This window comes from Parasteatoda tepidariorum, chromosome 2, assembly GCF_982258835.1.
Source record: "Parasteatoda tepidariorum strain Cologne lab strain chromosome 2, Ptep-v5.0, whole genome shotgun sequence".
Classification (NCBI taxonomy): Eukaryota; Metazoa; Arthropoda; class Arachnida; order Araneae; family Theridiidae; genus Parasteatoda; species Parasteatoda tepidariorum.
The window spans coordinates 3,345,955-3,366,742 of record NC_141756.1 but is presented as its reverse complement, the minus strand read 5'-3'; the positions used below and the strand labels follow the sequence as shown (position 1 = coordinate 3,366,742).

General features: G+C 32.6%; 1 protein-coding gene across 1 annotated transcript; it reads left to right on the top strand.

Moving 5' to 3' along the window:
• Positions 1 to 2,244: 2,244 nt before the first annotated feature.
• Positions 2,245 to 3,240, top strand: LOC147814383 (uncharacterized). Its single transcript, XM_087155438.1, has one exon. It carries the CDS (start codon positions 2,245 to 2,247, stop codon positions 3,238 to 3,240), a length of 996 nt encoding a protein of 331 aa, XP_087011564.1.
• Positions 3,241 to 20,788: the final 17,548 nt, after the last annotated feature.

Genomic DNA, 20,788 nt, shown 5'->3' with positions numbered 1-20,788 from the left:
GCCAACAACTTTTTACTGCAGTAGAACTTCTTATCATAATTGCACCCTACAACATATTAACATCATACAGCTTAAAATTGACGCATAAAGTTTCAATTATTTATTAATGAAGCTAAAAAGTCTCATTTGTATATCAGAAATAGTTTCAATTTTCCAAAAATACATTAATTTACGTAACATTCAACTTTTATTGCAATGACATTTATTAATACATCTACGAAAAATTCATGTGCAATATTTTGATAAGTCATAAAAAGACCAACATGTTTCGTTTTAATTACAAAAATAGCTTTGATTTCCAAGAAATACTATATTTCACTAACAATTATCTTCTTATTGCAGATGAGATTATTAAAACATCAGCGACAAATTAGTACTGATTAGTATTGATTTATGAAAAAGATTGAAAAGTGTCATTAGATTAATAGAAATATTTTTGATGTCCCAGAAACATATGATTTGTCTAATAATTCTGCTTTAATTGCCACATGATTTATTGAAAAATCAATGAAAAATAATTGCATAATATTTCAGTGATTTTCAAAATAATCTAAAGAGTGTCATTTGTGTTAAACAGTTTTGATGTCCCAAAAACATATGATTTCGCGATTAATTATTCTCTTCTTATTGCAACTTAATTTATTATAATATCTACGAAACATTATCGTGTAATGCTTTAATAATTTGTATAAAAAGAAATTTCAAAAAAATATCTTTTATGGTACAGAAATAGTTTTGATCTCAAAAAACTAAATATTTCCCTAAGAATTCACTTTTTATTGAAAAAATTATTAAGATTTCTTTGAAAAAATCATGCATCTTGGGTGAAACTTTTGCAGCCGTCTCTAGCATCGACAGCTATGGCCCAGATCAAACTCACAAGAAAATGGCTGAGCGCAGTACCATAAATTTTGAATCTCGCCGACGGTTTCAATATAATAGAGTTTTCACGTCTCAAGCGAAACAGCGAGGGCTGGCTAAAGCTCCCAACACGAGCCCAGGCCTCGATCGGATATCCTATCGAATGCTACGCCATTTAAATCTCGTGTCTCTTCTCAATATTCTCTTGCTCTTCAACAGAATATGGACAGAACAGACATATCCAACTGGTAAGCGTGAAGCAATAGTTATACCGATTTTAAAGCCAGGTAAAGATCCGACAGAACCTATCAACTATCACCCCATAGCACTAACCAGTTGTTTCAGAAAGATTTTAGAACGCATGGTTAATTCACGACTAATTTATTATCTCGAAACGAAACATCTTATTCCGGCCTTTTAAAGTGGATTTCGTAGAGGTAGGTCGACAATGGACAACATTGCTTCCTTGGAATCTTGTATTTGTAATGCTTTTTTCCGGCGTAGCCATATTGTTTCTATCTTTCTCGATATTGAGAAGGCTTACGATAGAACATGGCGATACGGAATTCTTAAGGCTTTGTATGACATGGGCCTCCGTGATCATCTACCTACTTTCATCGAAAACTTTTTGCGGCAAAGATATTTTCGAGTTAAAATTAGCAATAAACTTTCTGACCTATACGTTCAATCTGAAGGTGTTCAACAGGGTAGCGTTTTGAGTGTCATACTTTTCATCATTCTCATTTCTCTCATTTTACACATACTTTCACCTACTGTTTTTGGCACATTTTACGTTGACGATCTGAATATATCTTGTGCAGGATCTGACATGAGAGTAATTGAGCGTCAACTTCAACTAACAGTTAACAAAATTGTAGAATAGTGCAATCAGAATGGTCACACACTTTCACCCACCAAAGGTTCTTGCATACATTTTTGTCTGCTATACGGATTACATAACGATCCTGTTATACTCATTAACAACGCTGAAATACTTATTGTTGAGGAAACCAAATTCTTGGGAGTAGTCTTTGATAAAAAAAACTGACTTCCCTCCCTCATATTAAACAACTGAGAAAGCACTGTGAGAAGGTAATGAATATGCTACGCGTTCTGTCAAATACGTTTTGGGGAGCAGACCGTTTCGCTCTACTGCGAATATACAAAGCATTAATACTGTCACGTATTGACTACGCTTGCACGGTCTATGGCACTGCGGCATTTTCTCACTTAAAACGCTTGGACACAGTGCATCATACGGCTGTACGTATATGCAGCGGCGCGTTTCGTACCTGTCCAGTAGAAAGCTTGTAAGTCGTCAGCTAACAATTACCTCTGGATCTACTTCGCATGCAGCTCTCTCTGACATATTACTATCGTGTAATGTCTAGTAAATTACATCCTTTAAGGTGTGAAGTTACTTCATCAAGCTTGGAAAGATTGTATGTAGTTAGATCTTCTCACGTCAGACCATTTCATGCTCGCTTTCGTACATTCATACAAACTTTCGACATTTGCGAATTACCATCGCAATCAGTGGATCATTTTCTCATACCTCCATGGACCATCTCACCCTATCAATTTCATTCACCGTTTATGATGCACAATAAGTCTAATGTTGCACCCAGCATTCATCAGCATTTCTTCACTTCTCATCGTCACCTATATTCTGAGTATCTGCCTTTTTTTACTGACGGATCAAAATCTGCGGGATATGTCGGCTGTGGCGTTATCATCGCTGATGATACTTATAGCTACAAAATTCCAGATATTTTTTCCATCTTCACTGCAGAAGCTGTTGCCATTCTATTGGCATTGCGGCAGATTTCCACGCTCTCTACATGGAAGTATTGCATATACTCTGACAGTATGAGCGTCTTGAGCCAAATAGAAAATTTTCGCAGTGATAGTCATCCAATTTTGCGTTTTATTAATCAGTTACTGATCACTCTCCACAATAACGGTTTTAATATTTTGTTCTGCTGGGTGCCAAGTCACGTCGGTATTCCAAGAAACGACCTGGCTGATTCGGCCGCACGATCTGCCTCCACTGTTTTAACTTTATCCGTACCTTTATCAGACATAAAACGTCTCATACGGCAGTTTATCACATCTCTCTGGCAACAGCAGTGGGACCTTAAAATTAATAACAAATTGCACTCAATTAAACCAGATATTACCCCTTTACCTGCATTACGCCTACGTCACGCAGATGTTAAGCTAACCCGTCTCCGAATCGGCCACGCTCGTTTTACACATCTACATTTACTGTTTGGAGAACCGCCTCCCCAGTGCGATTCTTGTAATGTTTTCTGTCTTGTCTCTTGTTCTCTCTCTTGTCTCTATTCATCATATTTTAACTATTTGCCCATGCTTTAACTTTTATCGTCTTACCTTTTTTGATAGTTCTATTTTATCTCTGGAGGATTTGCTAGGAGACACCCATCACCCTAACATTTTTGCGCAATTGGTATTTCATACTGTATATAACTGCTTTATCCTATTTACACTTTTATCTGATTTTATTCACTTTTGATCCTGTTTCATCTGGTTTTATGGTATTTATATTTAGCTGATTTTATTCACTTTCGAATGCTCTTGTTATGTTGTGTAAAAATCTAGTAAGAAAAACAGTAGGATGATTTTACCTTTGAATCGTTTTAAAACCGAATGTTTGGCGCAGCATGTCTTTCTGTGGACCTTGTGCCAGGAAACCCTACATTCAATTCAGTTCAATTGTTCTAATGAAATATATTTACAGACAAAAAAGTATCATTTAATTCTCAGAAATAGTTTTGATCTCCGAAAACATATAATGATTTCAATAACAAATCTCTTTTCATTGCAATGATCTTTATTAAATCATATTCAGAAAAATAATGTTTAATGTTTTCTTGATTTATGATGAAGCCAAAATTGTCCTCCGTGTGTTTTATAAATAGTTTTAATCGCTCAAACACATAAAATTTCCCTATCAATCATCTTTTTCTTCTCTTTTTTTTTGCTAAAAACTTCCTTGTTAATTTATATTTTAACCATGTGCAAATCCGATTCAGGCAAGTCTATGGCTAAATATTTGTGCAAAACAGGCAAATCATGTTTCTCTCACCCTCTTTCTTTCTTTCTCTCTCTCTGTCTCTCTTTAAATAAACGTTAATTTTCCAAAATTATTAAAAAAATTTTAATTAATCATCAACCTTATAAATATAAACCTCCCTAAATTATCCAATATAATATTACGTTGCGCACATCCATTTTCAGGCCAATCTTTTACAAGTAACAAATCAAACCTGCTTCGGAATTGCAGTAAGAACTCCCTATAAAACCAAAACCCTCTGTTTACGATTTTAACTCCATTCTCGCTTCTGTTTTCAAATTTCGTAATCTGGCAATCTTAATACGAAAGTATTTTTAATCATTCTTGAAAGATTCCGGTACATGTAAGTTCATTACGTACATGTTTATAGATTTCGTTTCGTGTTTTGTTCTGTTTTTTCTTTACATTTATTTTCTTTTTTTTTTCGTTTTTTATTTTTTACTTAATATGTTCTATTTTGTTTCAATTTTTTTCAGTGCTCCTCACACTATTGTATTAAAATATTTTCCTTCGGCTATATTGATACAATATTAGAAATCATTCATTTTTGCGAATATAATCGTGTGAGCAGATGAAAATATTTGACCTTTCCATTTTTTTTTTGTTTTTGTTTTCCGACTTTTTAAAATATATTTTTTATTTTTTTTTTTATTACATTATTAATATATATTATTTAAAACATTACTTTAATTTCCTTAAATATTTTATTTTAATAATTTTTCCTCATCTCTTTTTATTGATCTTTATTTTTTTCCATGTTTTCTCTACATTTTTAACTTGTTTCATGAATTCTATATACTTGCAGCTAATAAATAAAACTTATTACCTTTCTTAATTTCCTCCGTTTTTCTCCTTTTTCTTTTTTGTCTTTTGCTCTGAAATGGGCTCTGTCTTATAAACAGCCACCCCTGATGAATGCTGGCGATACGTTAGACTTTACTGTTATGAAAAAATGTATGAATGAAGGATAAAGTCTATAAACGACATTCTATTCATACATGTAGGCCCTGACTTATGAGAGAAGGAAAAGCAATAAAAGGGTTTATTCATAATTTGCGTTTGGAGGTTAAGCTCTACAAATATGGACTATTTGAATTATTTTTTAACGATTTAAATAAATTTTATCTGGTTTTTACTAACATCTTTTCCTATTAAGGATTTTGTTGCTTAATTTTTCTAATTATTATTATTATTAAAATGTTTATTTCATATAAAACAGCATTGAAATATAATTAGCTTCGTATTTTTGTCGTCAAAAATGTTTTATTTTTACCAAATTTTTTGAACGATATAAGCTAAAAGCACATTTTATAGGTTTTATTAGCAATTTTTGTTAACTGTTATTAGTGTTTAATTTTAGAGGATTTTAATTTTTTACTGAAAGAGTCACTAAGATCCACCCTACTAATACCTGAATGACACTGTCAATCATGTAGGCATTGGAAAAAAATAGTTCTGTAAATCTATTTAAAAAGTCTGAAATTTACTAGATTTTTGCAAAAGATTAAATTTTAATTATTAAAATTTGCCGGAAAAATCTTGCCAGATTTTGACATTAACTTGTAAACCACCAAATGTAAGAAAGGTTTAACCTTTTTATAAAAATGAGATCTTTTATCAATAACAAATGAATTAATTTAAAACTAATAAACTAACGAAACTTTAAAAATTTTGCCAAAATATGATTTTTTAAAAAATATTAATTAAGGAAATGTCATTTACCTGCACCCGAGCTTTTTAATAATGTACTTTTTTATTATTTATTGAAAGTTCCTTAATCCTTATTTACTTTTATTAGACGTTTCAAAAATTATAGAAAAGTCATATGAGAATAAAATAAAGTTTTTTTTTCGTTATTAATATGCACGAAACCAAGAATAATAAGCAAAAAAAATCTGCATAAGTAAGTGATAAATTGCATTTTTTACGTTTGTACTCCTATACTCAAAAGCGTTCCCTATCCTTGAGAGTTGCACCAGAATTTTTTTTAGTTTATTCGAATTTGTTTTCATTTCTTCAAACATTTTTAAATTTTTTTTCACAAATCGCATATTTATTGCGTATCTATTGTATTCATATTTTTCATACCACGATTTTATTTTGTTATATTTAAGGTTTGGCTCAAACAATTTTAAAAACCATTTGCTTATTGATTGAAAAAGAATTATGACAAGCTCCAGAAAAAAATACATACTTTAAAAAAACTATACAATGAAACACAATAATTTAATAAAAATTTATGGAAGTATTCAGAGGAGATATGGAATAATTTGAAATAATTAATTAAAATATTCTCATTAATGAAACATTATATGCATTTTGATTTTATTTTTAAGAAAGCTCATTAAACTAATTAGTTTAAATTTTGATTTGATCGTTAAAAGTATTTTTCATTGTGTCTTTTCGGATATTTAGTTCTTCAATCCTGAATAACGTTAGCTCTTTTGAAAAACTCAAATTAAATATTTATCTGGTGAGGATACGTTGATAATTTTATTACTTTCTTGCATTTTTAATAAAAATAATATTTATTAAATCTAACTTAATTGTTCGAGGTGGAATAATATTAAAAATAAAACGTAGGCAACCTTAAATTAAGACTAGGAAGTTTTTATGTATGTTTTTTGAACATTTAGAGCATTTATTTATATTTTTACCGATTTTGGGCTTGCACTTGAAATAACATGAAATAGGTTTGCGAAATGCTTCATATGAAGTTAGTTATTTTCTCAAAAGAATGATTCTGTTTATTTTTGAAAAAAAATTAAAAAAAACTAATTTAATATATTTCTTAACACAAAATATTTAACGTTATAGAAAACATTTAATTTACTTTTTAAACATGGCAAATTTTTAATTTTCTGTTAACAATCTAAAAAGTCCCAAAAAAAGACTGAAAATGAAGCTCAAGTACAGGAAAAACTTAAAAATAGTTACCAGTTTTGTTAATGAAATAATTTTTTTGTTACAATTGCATGTATACACTATTATTTTTTTTCTCCATAGTTGCGTTTTGTAAAATTTTGAATAAAATTGGATTAAAATAGAATTTCTTTACATTTAATGTCTCTTTATTCTACATAAGGTTTTATTAAAACCTTACACAAATGGTTTTCACATACAATGATAAACGAAGAAGACATCTAAGTTGCAAGTATAAGATGGAAAAGGCAGTTTTTATTATTTTAAAATGTAGTGAGCAACTCTTAATCTCTAAATATTATTTTTTTTATGTAAACATTTCTAAATGTCAGTATTCAACCACAAAGCAACTTAGAGTCCTCAAATTTAGCATGAAGTTGTAAAATGTAATGAAAGAGGGTCATAGCCATAATGTAAGTAGACGTAAAGTTAGTACTGTAAAATTAAAACAATATTTTTAATCAATGAGTCAAGTTCTTCAAGAAGCAGATGTAGAAGTAGCTGGTTTGAAGTTTTTTTTATTTGAAACTTTTTATAGAGTTTCTTTAAAAACACAAATGTTAATCTGGGCATTTGGCGATACAACACTTATAGAATTGAAGGATTTGTTACGTCAAGCGCTCAGGTATCATAATTTTGATCTAGTTGCGCTTCTATGTTATTTTGATTTATGTTGCTAAGTTAACTTTTAAAAAATTCTATGGCTGGCAACAGCATTTATATTTTTTAAGTTGTTTATTTTTATTTCTTTTAGAATTCGTTCTTTTTTTATCGAAATGTTTTTTAAACTAACAGAATTCTTTGCCGACAGTTCTCTGTAGATAATGAAGTAAATATTTAATAAGAAAATAAAGTAAATATTTAAGTGTTGTGGAAAGAATCTTATTTAGTTGTACAAAGTACTTCCTTAAAAATGAAAACTGTTGCCACCAGCGGAAAAGAAATACAGGGAGCCACGTAAGAGAATTATATATATTAGATAATATATTTTTAATAAAGAAACACTAACTTAACGTTATAATATATTAAAAAACATTACAAAATTATTACTTTATTGACCCTTAAAGTCTCTTCCACCCACATCCAAACACTTCTTCCTGATTTCATATTTTCATGTAACTGTTTAAAACAATCCTTGATTCCATGTTTAGAGTGTTCCTTCACTTGCTTTGTTGCATTTAATCCCTTCATCTGGATTTCCAAAATAGTGTCGGTTCAATTTCATTCCAGTGTAACTGTATCTGGAAAGGTCCATTTCTCTGGCATGATCTATCTTGTTCACAATCAGTGCACGATGTAGTGGAGTATTGCCGTGTAAAAGGAACCATGTGCAAATAAACATGATTCATGTCAAATCATCAAGAAAAATGCTGTGAACACTCCCATGTAAAATTCCATTTTTAAAAACAATAGCATCAATGGTTATTCGTTAGCCAGCAAGCACAATTTTTCGAACTCACCAATAATTTTTAACAGCGGTGGAAGATGACAGGTGCCCAGTCTGAAAGTCATTTTCGATCTATGTGCGACCTTCATAAAAACGCTTATGTCACTCGTACACATCCCTTATTTTTCCCTTTATCGTCTCCGTGTGCTTACTTCAGCATCTGAAGCATATTCGAAGATGATTTACTGAACGAAACGCAGAATTTGATATTTTCACGCTGCTCCAAAGGCCAAAATTTCGCTTTGTCAAAAATTATCTGCAGCTAACTGCAAGTGACGTGCTCAACTGCGGGCACACTGCTTCAACGTGATCAAAGGCGAGTAGCTATCAGTGAGATATTTTTGTTTGAAGGGGAAATTATGAGTAAATATGGGTAAGTGCAAGGATGTGATAGAGTGACATAAAGGGGCAAATGTGTTTCGCCGTGCCCATGGTCATACGATGAATGAAGTTGCTGGATTTGTTGGTGTCTCAATGCGGGCTCTTCAACGTCTCTACAAGCAGTGGTTTTGTAGTATTATTCTTAATTCATAATGAATCGATTAAGCAAGAGGATCATATATTATTTCTTATATGTTGGATGGCAACAGTCTGGTTGAAAAATGGAACAGATATGGTGAATAAATATTTGCTAACCTTCTGAATAAGTCTCCCTTGTATTAAGGTGATAAAACAACACTTCAGTGTAATGCACGTGGTTACGAAAGACGACGTCAGAATAATGGTCGGAAAAAGATCCTGCATGAAAAGGACTGGAGGCGTGTTTCACAACTTGTCAATTAAAATCTCTTCCATATCAGACAGGAATTGCTTCAGTTAATAAATTAAGGTCTATCCCAATCTGTTAGTGAGAGAAAATTGCGATGGGAGCTGCATGCAATTAACATTTGGAGTCTTAACATCTCGCAAGAGACCATTGCTCCCACAGACACAAAAAGCTACGCGACTTCAGAGGGCCAGAAGCCACCGAACGTGGACAGTTGCTGACTGGCGGAATGTAATATGGTCTGACGAATCACGTTTTTGACTTTATTGAAAAGAAGCACGTCTTCGAGTGCAACAAAGAGCAAATAAAACATTTCTTTTTGTCTGAGTGCAAGGTCAGGTTTAAGACGGAGGTGGGTCTGTCATTAATTGGGGACGTTTTTTTATTCTGGATCGCGCCCCCTCACTGAGGTGGCCACTAACATGAACCAACATGTTTATTTGAACATTTTTGATGATTAGCTGATGCCTTTCAGTCAGTATCTTCATGATGAGTGTGTTTTCGATACCCCTATCTTTAAAGATGACAACAGAAATGTTCATCGGGCATGATAAAATGTGACTGATTTTATGAACACTCAGACACACAATTACATCTCGACATGCCTGCGAAATCACCTAACTTCAACCCCATAGAAAATCTGTGGGACATATTGAAATAACGGGTAAAACGACGAAATCAGCATCCTCGCAATTTGTGCAATCAAATCCTCTGGGTCTGTCTTTAGCTGGATTCGACGTACCTTCAAAACCTTGTGAACTTACTTCCTAACCCAATCCAAATGGTTATAGAATAAAGAGATGGTGTTGCATGCTATGAAATGATGTTTTTCATGATTTCTCTAAGGGTGACTAATTTTTTGTCCGGTGTGCTTATATACACTGGTGTGCAAAACTTAAGCAACAAGTGCGTTTTCTGTCATAACTCTACAAGTCTCTGGATCAGAGTCTCTGGAGTCATGGACTTGGTTTAGCTCCGCTAACCGTGTGGGCCAGAATAACAACACTCTACAAGAAATCATCCGATTGACATGAAATTTGAATATGATGTACATTATTTTGTACTGAAACGATGGTAAAAGAATAATGGCGCAGAGATGAATATAAAGCTTAAAGTAGGGTATGGAACAAAAAAGGCTTTATTTGACATATAGTGGCGTTACACAAGAAGCGTAAGTACAACTGGTAGATGTTCCCTAGTATGGGATATGCCCTCCCCTTACTGTAATTGTTGCTTGGCATCGTTTCTCCATGCTAAGCACCAGATTATCCAGGAGTTCTTGGGGTAAACGTCTCCATTCCTCCTTTAACGCATCTTTTAGCTGATGGGTGTTATCAGGAGGATACTGTCGTGTCGCAAGACGTCTCCCAAATGCATCCCACACATGCTCTATGGGATTTAGATCTGGAGAGTAAGCTGACCAATCCATTCGTATGATATCTTCACTTTCCAGTAGCTCTTGAACATTAGCAGTAGGATGTGGCCGGGCATTGTCATCCATAAAAATGAAGTCTGGTCCAATGGCCCCTCGGAACAGACGCACATTGGGTAGGATTACCTCATTGCAGTTGCGGTCTCCAGTTACAGAACCTCGGTCGAAAATCTGAAGCTCAGTCCGCCCGTTCAACATAATGCCACCCCAGACAACAACTCCAGGACCACCGTAACGATCTCTTTCCGCGATGTTATTGGGATGAAATCGAGCTCCAACCTCTCTCCAGATCAACTGACGTTCAGAATCGCATGTAGCACTAAAACGACTCTCATCTGTGAAGAGGGAGTGACTCCATTGGTGAGGCGTCCTGGTTTCGTGTTCTCTGCACCACTCTAAACGGTGCCGCCGATGGCTATCTTTTAAAGGTATGCAGCGTTCAGGACGTCTAGCAAATAAGCCACCTTTGTGGAGGTGTCTGGTCACTGTAAATCTATACTTGTCCTGTGGCTGTGCACAGTTGCTGAGATATGGCGCTCGCTGACTGAAAACGGTTTCTTTTCCCCTGGAGGACGATATAACGGTCATCTCTTGGTGTTGTTTTCCTTGGACGGCCACCACCAACCTTCCGAACAGCTGTACCAGTAGTTTTAAAGGCATTCCAAGCACGAGAAACAACACTTTTGTTGATCCCGAACTCTTCAGCGACACTGGTCACATTGCGCCCCTCCTCAAGCTTCCCAATCATTCTTCCTAGAGTAAAGTCGTCTAAATGATTTCGTGAAGACATGTTTCACAAAACAAGTCACTTGCACTTGCAGCGAATGGCTTTAACTACGGTGCTCTTCATCCTTTTATCACAGCTTTGACCTGCGCGCGCCGACCCACAAGGTTTATGTACACTTACATCACCTACGACGTTTTATTTCTAAAATTTGCATACAAATAATCTTTCTACTGAATTACGTGCAGATTATACTGCAATTTCATGGCTATCTTATATTTTGTTGGGGAGCTGTGGCCGAAAAACCACTTGCAGCTTAAGTTTTGCACACCAGTGTATATATATATATATATATATATATATATATATATATATATATATATATATATATATATATATATATATATATATATATATATATAGGGGAGTTAGTGCAGCTTAGGAGTAAATAACGACGATAATTTAACAAACATAACAATTTAATAGAAATAAAAAGGATAGAAGGATATAACAGTTAACGTTATTGACATGACTCGTGAGAGCTGTCTTCGCACAGTGGTCTCCGGAATGCATTTGAATAAGAAAAAGATTGTTCTATGGTATAAAGTCAAGAGTTAATTTTAAATTCGGGAGTTTCCCTTCGGGACTGGCTGGCGCCTCTCAATTACAAGGAAGTAGTATCACATGATTTCTTCTCAGTATTACATGATATAGAATGATGCTATCAGCTGAGATATTACACCATGTCACTGAAATTCTATATATATATATATATATATATATATATATATATATATATATATATATATATATATATATATATATATATATAATAAACAAATAAATACAAGAAAACACGAAGAAAGTTAAAGAAAACAATAAGTTTAATTTATTGCGCTTAAGCTGCAAGTAAACAGAACACATTAGATAAGTTCAAAACGAAGAAAACAAAGAAAAATAATAGACAAATGAAAAAAGGGGGGGGGGAATAATAAGTAAAAAAATAACAAACAACAGTTAATTTAAAAAAAAAATTTAATTAAGAAACCGGAAAAAAAGATATAATCTTTTCTTCAGCCCACACGATTATATCCGCAAAACAGAGTGCTTTCTGATATTGTATCAATAATAAGGCAAATCCATTGCCAAAATTATTTACTAAATAATTTCTTTGTTAATTTGTATAATTTTTCCATGTGCAAATCCATTTCGGGCAAATTCGTGGTTAGAATTATTTACTAAAAATTCCTTTACTAAATTAATTCCTTTGTTAATCTATACAGTTTTTCCATGTGCAAATCCATTTCGGGCAAATCCGTGGATAAAATTGTTTGCTAAAAATTTCTTTATTAATTTATACAATTTTCCATGTGCAAATCCATTTTGGGCAAATCCGTGGCTAAAATTATCTACTAAATTTTTTTCTTCGTTAATTTTTCCATGTGCAAATCAATTTCGGGCAAATCCGTGTCAAAATTATCTATTGAAGAAATTTTTTCTTTGATAATTTAAATAATTTTTCTATGTGCTAATCCATATCGTGCAAATCAGCGGCTAAAATTATCTGCAAAACAGGCAATTTATGTTTCTCTTTTCTATTTTATATTTTTTCTTAAATAAACATCTATCTTCTAAAACTATTTCTGATCAATTTTTAAAATTATCCAGTATAATATTACCTTGCGCACATCCATTTCGGGCCCATCCTTGGTAACTAACAAATCAAAACTCAGAATAACAAATCACTTCAGTAGTGCAGTAAGAACGACACTTCAAAACCGTCTTGTTACACTGAATTTGCGCTTTTGTTTTCATATTTTGTAATCTGGCAATCCTTCTACGAAAACATTTTTAAATCATTCTTGAAAAATATCTGTCCAAGTAAGTTGATCTGATTTTGCTGTTCGCTTTATAGTCCCCACTTTTTAATGTTTTTTCCTTTTATTTTATTTTATTATCTGTTTTCACATGTTATTTTTCTTATTTGTACTTTTTGTGATCTATTTTATTTGTTGTTATTTTTTAAAAAAAATTTTTGAGTGCTCCTCACACTATTGTATTACTATATTTAGCTTTGGTTTTATTGATACAATATCAGAAAGCACTCTGTTTTGCGGATATAATCGTGTGGGCTGAAGAAAAGATTATATCTTTTTTTCCGGTTTTTTAATTAAATTTTTTTTAAAAAAATTAACTGTTGTTTGTTATTTTTTTACTTATTATCCCCCCCCTTTTTCATTTGTCTATTATTTTAATTAATTAAATTTTTTAATTAAATTTTTTTTTTAAAAATTAACTGTTGTTTGTTTTTTTTTTTACTTATTATCCCCCCCCCCTTTTTCATTTGTCTATTATTTTTCTTTGTTTTCTTCGTTATGAACTTATATATATATATATAAACTGCTGTTTGTAGAAAATGCAACACCATGAAGGAATCATCAGAATCAAATGAAATTCGCAGCAAATGTCAATTATAGGATATTATGCAAATTAATAAAGTTTCAGAGCCATCGCGCGTGCGTGGCGCGCGCAGCGCCCTCTGAATTGATGCTGAAAGCGTATAAATAAAGTGCTGTAGCGGGACGTTGAAAATAGTCTATGATTATTTGTTAGTGGCAAACGTTTAGTGAGACCTGAGTATGCCTCCACGACGGAAGAATAAGAAATTCAAGCAACTTACGGAGTTTGAACGAGGGAGGATAATCGGCCTTCGAGAAGGAGGATTTTCCTATCGCGCAATAGCAGCTCGTATGCAGCGGAACAGTTCCACAGTGATGCGAGTTTGGACCGACGAGCACCGAACAACTCGAAAAACAGGCACTGGACGACAGAAGGTGACGTCAGAGCGCGATGATCGACACCTGCTCCGCATGGCGGTGAATGATCGCACAGCTTCCTCCAGGCAGCTGGCAGCACATTGGTCTACTGCTACAGGTGTACAATTGTCGGCTTCGTCAATTCGTCGTCGTCTGCTGCGCCGTGGATTGCGTGCAAGGGTGCCATTATACAGGATTCCCCTCACGGCGGATCATCGACGGCTGCGTCGGCAGTGGGCTCTTGAGCACAGAGACTGGCGAGCTGATTGGCACCAAGTTGTCTTTTCAGATGAATCACGCTTCAATTTGTGGACCCATGATGGCCGTGTTCGTGTTAGACGTTATGCCGGTCAACGCTGCCTTCCTGAGTGTATTATTGAACGACATAGTGGTCGAACACCCGGAGTTATGGTCTGGGGTGCGATTTCGTATCATGGACGATCCAATTTGATACGAATTGAGGGTAATCCCAATAGCAACAGATACGTCCGTGAAGTGCTACAGCCCGAAGTCGTTCCTTTCCTTCAAGGCATCCCTGGAGCTATCTTTCAGCAGGATAATGCACGCCCACATGTTGCGCGGACTGTTAGAGACTTCTGTTCAGCACAACGCATGCAACTTCTTCCTTGGCCTGCTTATTCGCCGGATATGTCGCCTATTGAGCACGTGTGGGATATGGTTGGTCGGCGTCTCACTCGTGATCCGCGTCCTGCAGTTTCCAAAGACGAACTTTGGTTGCGCATACAAGCGATATGGAATTCTCTTCCTCAAGCAGATATTCAACATCTGTTTGACTCCATGCCACGTCGTATAGCAGCACTTATTGCAGCGCGTGGTGGCTGCACCAAATACTGATTTCGGACGCTTAATTTGTTTCTTTTGTTTTGAAAATTTCATCATTTATTTGTATCAGTACAAGTCGTTTCTGCATTAAATTTCATTTGATTCTGATGATTCTTTCATGGTGTTGCATTTTCTACAAACAGCAGTTTATATATATATATATATATATATATATATACAAAAAAACAAGAAGAAAATTAAGAAAAACAATAAGTATCATTTATTGTCTATGCTTTATACTGTTTTTTCTTTTTATTTCATTTTACTTTCTGTTTTTACGTGTTATTTTTACTTAATGTATTCTATTTTATTTGCTGTAATTTTTGTAAAAAAATTTTTTTTGAGTGCTCCTCACACTATTGTATTAATATATTTTGCTTTGGCTATGTTGATACAATATCAGAAAGCACTCTTTTTTGCTGATATAATCGTGTGGGCTGATGAAAAGATTATATCTCTTATTTTCCAGTTTTTTTAAAAAAAAATTTATCCTTTTTTTTTTCAGTTGTTTGATATTTCATATTATTTTTTTCTCCCCCCCCCAACTTTTTTTTCATATGTAAATAATTTTCCTTTGTTTTATCTTCATTTTGAACCTATATATATATATATATATATATATATATATATATATATATATATATATATATATATATATATATATATATATATATGCTAGGGGGCTATGCCCCCTCTTCACTGTCTCTCACCAACCTCAATGATTGCTTCGCAATTATTGTCGTTTCTTGGCAGAAAACAGTTTTTCTACTAAAGTTAAAATTATTCACTTAACATATATGTACTAAAAGAAATTCTGTTTGCTTGCTATTGTACCTCCACTTCCTACGTCCAAATCTTATTATCTATTAGCATTACAAATATTTAGACCTATTGGCATACATGGCAGTACTTTTACTTTCGTTACTTGTACCGCCGGTACAAGTAAAAAGTACGTACTTTTACTTGTACTTCGTTACTTTTTAAATTCAGTACTTTTGCTTGTACTTTCGTTACTTTTTTAGGGAAAAAGTAAAAGTATTTGTAACGGAAATATCGAGTGAAATCGTTACTTTTTTCTAAAACTCGGTAAGCTTTCTTAAAAAAAAAAAAAAAAAGCTGTGAATGCAATATATATGCATTCACAGCTAACTTCGTGTTTAAATACCTTCTGTTTCAACTTATACACACATTCAATTATTTTTTACTAGCTCAAAGATCACAAAGCTATCTGAAACCCCGTGTTTGTTTGTTTATGTTTGCGTTTTTAAAACACGTTTCTAAAGAGTAAAACAATTTTAAATCAATGGTAATTTAATTAAACAAAAATAATAAACTAAAAATTAAAGTCAGTAGATAAAATTTCTTTTTCGTGCAAATCCATAAAAAGTTTGATATTAAAATTATATTTGATTTTAAAATTATATTATACAATTATATTATAAAACTATATTATAATATTCCTCCGAATTTAAAAATAAATTAATATCCATAACTTTCAAAATTAAAAATAATTAAATAAATAACAACAATTTTGCAAAAACATTAAAGAACATTAGAATATTATTCAATAAAATTTAGGTTACTTTGAATTTTCGATTTCCTAAAAGTGTACTTTTAAATCGCTACTTTTTTTCTTTAGTACTTGTACTTTTACTTGTACTTTTTACTCGTTACTTTTTAAAATAAGAATTTTTTACTTTTTACTCGTTACTTTTTTAAAAAATACTTGTACTTTTACTCGTTACTTTTTAAAAGTAACGTTGCCATATATGCCTATTGGTAAACAGAAGTAATTTTTCTAAGTAATCATTTTTTAAAAATAACAAATATACTGTTATGACAATATATAGTCTTAACAATATATCGTTGAAACAAATTTGCTGAGTTTACAACCGTAATTTAATATTTTCGCTTACCAAATGGGCGGATACATTAAATTTTATTTTTGTTTGCATCTCATTGTGCATGAAGCTGATTATTATGTTATAAATCATTTAACAGATCTCTTTAACTGTAATTTATTACAGTATATTAACTTTATTTGCACGACAATATTAATTGTAAAACGGTCAATAAGATTTGACGACCCTTTTAGCTAACTTTATCATAAAATGCAGCGCAGATTTACATTATTATAATAATACAAAAATACAACTTTTCTCTTAGTTTTAAACTCGATAATTCAATTGAAAACGTAATAATAGCAGTACAGGAAAAAAAAATATATATATATATATAAAAATAAATAAATAAGTGCATACACATCTAAACACAAGCTAAATCAGTTTTTCTTTTTCTTTTCTTCACTCTACAAGTAATAAGATTAATCATGATACTTAGTCTTATTTTTCTGCAGACATTACTTTTTTTTAAAAAATTTGACTTGTTATCTGCTTTATTTTATTTTTTAATTCATCATCATGAAAAGATTCAAAAAGAAAACTAAATATAGATTAATTACATTTAGTATTTACAAAACATTAAAAAAGTTGTTTCTTACAAAAACATCTCGAAAGACCTTAGATGTATAAAGGCACAGGCTCAGAACATTGACGATAAATTCAAAAAAATTTTTATAAAAATATAATACCACGTTCAAGATAAAAATCTATTTTGAATCCTAATTTTTTCCGAGTAATATTAATTAATCTCGCTAATTTTTCCATGGTATTAATTAATTCATTTTCCCTCTTAAACTGATCAGCTCTAAACCAGTTTGAAAATCAAGCCTGGCATGTTTCGAATTTTTATTCTAATTCTAATCAAAAGAGGATTAAACGATGGTACCGAAAACCTTTTTTTACTCTGTGCATAAGAAATAATTGCATTTTTTTGGAATTTTAATTGAAATATTTTAATGAAAGAAGTGCAACAAATAAAATCGCTTCTTTGTCTCCTCTTATATTAAAAATAATTGCAGCTATTTTTTGTGATACATACTTTCTGTTGTTGTTGAAAGCGATTTCTCTATGGATGGTGAGACGTGGGTTTTAGTTAAAGGGACTGGTCTTAAAAAGGTACAGATAATGAAATTAATTAAAAACTGTCTTCAAATAGTTGGTAATAGGACTGATTGGCCAGAAAGTAATTAATTTATGTAGTAGAAATACATTGGTTGAAAATCAACAACCCAATACACTATTCTTTCCAATGTACTAAATTGATCAATAATAAAACAACACAAGAAATAATTACACGTTCCATATAAAATAAAAAAGAAACAAATAGACGTATATAAATTTAAACGAAATAGCTTCACTCGAGGTAACAAAAGCAAACTGATATATATATATATATATATATATATATATATATATATATATATATATATATATATATATATATATATATATATATATATATATATATATATATATATATATATATATATATATATATATATATATATATATATATATATATATATATATATATATATACTGCTGTTTGTAGAAAATGCAACACCATGAAAGAATCATCAGAATCAAATGAAATTTAATGCAGAAACGACTTGTACTGATACAAATAAATGATGAAATTTTCAAAACAAAAGAAACAAATTAAGCGTCCGAAATCAGTATTTGGTGCAGCCACCACGCTCTGCAATAAGTGCTGCTATACGACGTGGCATGGAGTCAAACAGATGTTGAATATCTGCTTGAGGAAGAGAATTCCATATCGCTTGTATGCGCAACCAAAGTTCGTCTTTGGAAACTGCAGGACGCGGATCACGAGTGAGACGCCGACCAACCATATCCCACACGTGCTCAATAGGCGACATATCCGGCGAATAAGCAGGCCAAGGAAGAAGTTGCATGCGTTGTGCTGAACAGAAGTCTCTAACAGTCCGCGCAACATGTGGGCGTGCATTATCCTGCTGAAAGATAGCTCCAGGGATGCCTTGAAGGAAAGGAACGACTTCGGGCTGTAGCACTTCACGGACGTATCTGTTGCTATTGACTTGGTGCCAATCAGCTCGCCAGTCTCTGTGCTCAAGAGCCCACTGCCGACGCAGCCGTCGATGATCCGCCGTGAGGGGAATCCTGTATAATGGCACCCTTGCACGCAATTCACGGCGCAGCAGACGACGACGAATGGACGAAGCCGACAATTGTACACCTGTAGCAGTAGACCAATGTGCTGCCAGCTGCCTGGAGGAAGCTGTGCGATCATTCACCGCCATGCGGAGCAGGTGTCGATCATCGCGCTCTGACGTCACCTTCTGTCGTCCAGTGCCTGTTTTTCGAGTTGTTCGGTGCTCGTCGGTCCACTGCTTCCAAACTCGCATCACTGTGGAACTGTTCCGCTGCATACGAGCTACTATTGCGCGATAGGAAAATCCTCCTTCTCGAAGGCCGATTATCCTCCCTCGTTCAAACTCCGTAAGTTGCTTGAATTTCTTATTCTTCCGTCGTGGAGGCATACTCAGGTCTCACTAAACGTTTGCCACTAACAAATAATCATAGACTATTTTCAACGTCCCGCTACAGCACTTTATTTATACGCTTTCAGCATCAATTCAGAGGGCGCTGCTGGCTCTGAAACTTTATTAATTTGCATAATATCCTATAATTGACATTTGCTGCGAATTTCATTTGATTCTGATGATTCCTTCATGGTGTTGCATTTTCTACAAACAGCAGTTTATATATATATATATATATATATATATATATATATATATATATATATATATATATATATATATATATATATATATATATATATATATATATATATATATATATATATATATATATATATATATATATATATATATATATATATATATATATATATATATATATATATTTATCACATTTATTTTTTTATCAATTTCAAATCACAGACAGATACTGTAAAATGTTTAATATTAAAATATAGTTATTCAGCTTGTGGTGGTTGATTAATGTTCATGAGACTAACTGATAGAGTTTAGAATATTTTAGCATTTATTTGAAATTAAAATATTAAATATAAAGAAGAGTAATATAAATTAGCACAACGTGTCATGCTACAGAGACAGTTAGGATTCTTCTGGCAAATGAGAAGTTAAAGTTCAAGTGACTGATCGTAACTGTCGCGGTTACGATTAAGTTGAGTCGCCGCATGCTACTTATATTATTTTTTGACAATAATATTTATGCAGTGTGTGCTGAAAATTATTTAAGTGGAACGATATAGGAAACTAGTTGTCCAATTAGTGCCACCTGCTCCCTGAATCATGCCACCCTGGAAAACTTGAACAAAAAAGACTAAAATAAATAGAGAAAAAGTACTGTAAAACAAGTGTTTATTATTATTATGTGAAATACAGTACTTTATTTTCTAAACTATTACAATTTCAGTAAATGGCATTATAAGTCAAAAACTTGATATGAAACATAACAGTTTGTTTATAGAAAGCTTAAGTGTGACTCTTACTTGAAAATAAAAATTTGATTAATCACTAAAACAATCACTATTTATGTAACAGTTTGTATGTATTTAGGTAAAATATTTAAAAGATATATGTTTTAGTTATCTTTTGGTATAACATAAAATTTTTTTTAAACTTTTGGCAGGCGCATTTTTCATGGATCCAAGTTTCACAGCATTGCATCACCAAGCATTGGATCAGAGCTTCAATTAAATGAGCCAAACTTACAACGCAAACCATTCGTGAGAATTAACTTCAGTGATCAGGTTACGAAAGTAGATCTTTAGTTTCATATACACCTAACTTACTTTATTAAAAAAACTTCATTGGTTTCAAAAACATGTAGATTGAAACAAAAATTGACATGTTTCAAACCCTGAAGAGCAGTTTCCCAATCCCAAGAGTTACCAGACGTGAATGAGAAGAAACCAAAGTGCTTTTAAATATAAAACGCAAAGTTG

Bases quoted from the DNA above. Each gene is read 5' to 3' on its own strand.
- LOC147814383 (XM_087155438.1), top strand. From the start codon at position 2,245: ATGTCTAGTAAATTACATCCTTTAAGGTGTGAAGTTACTTCATCAAGC.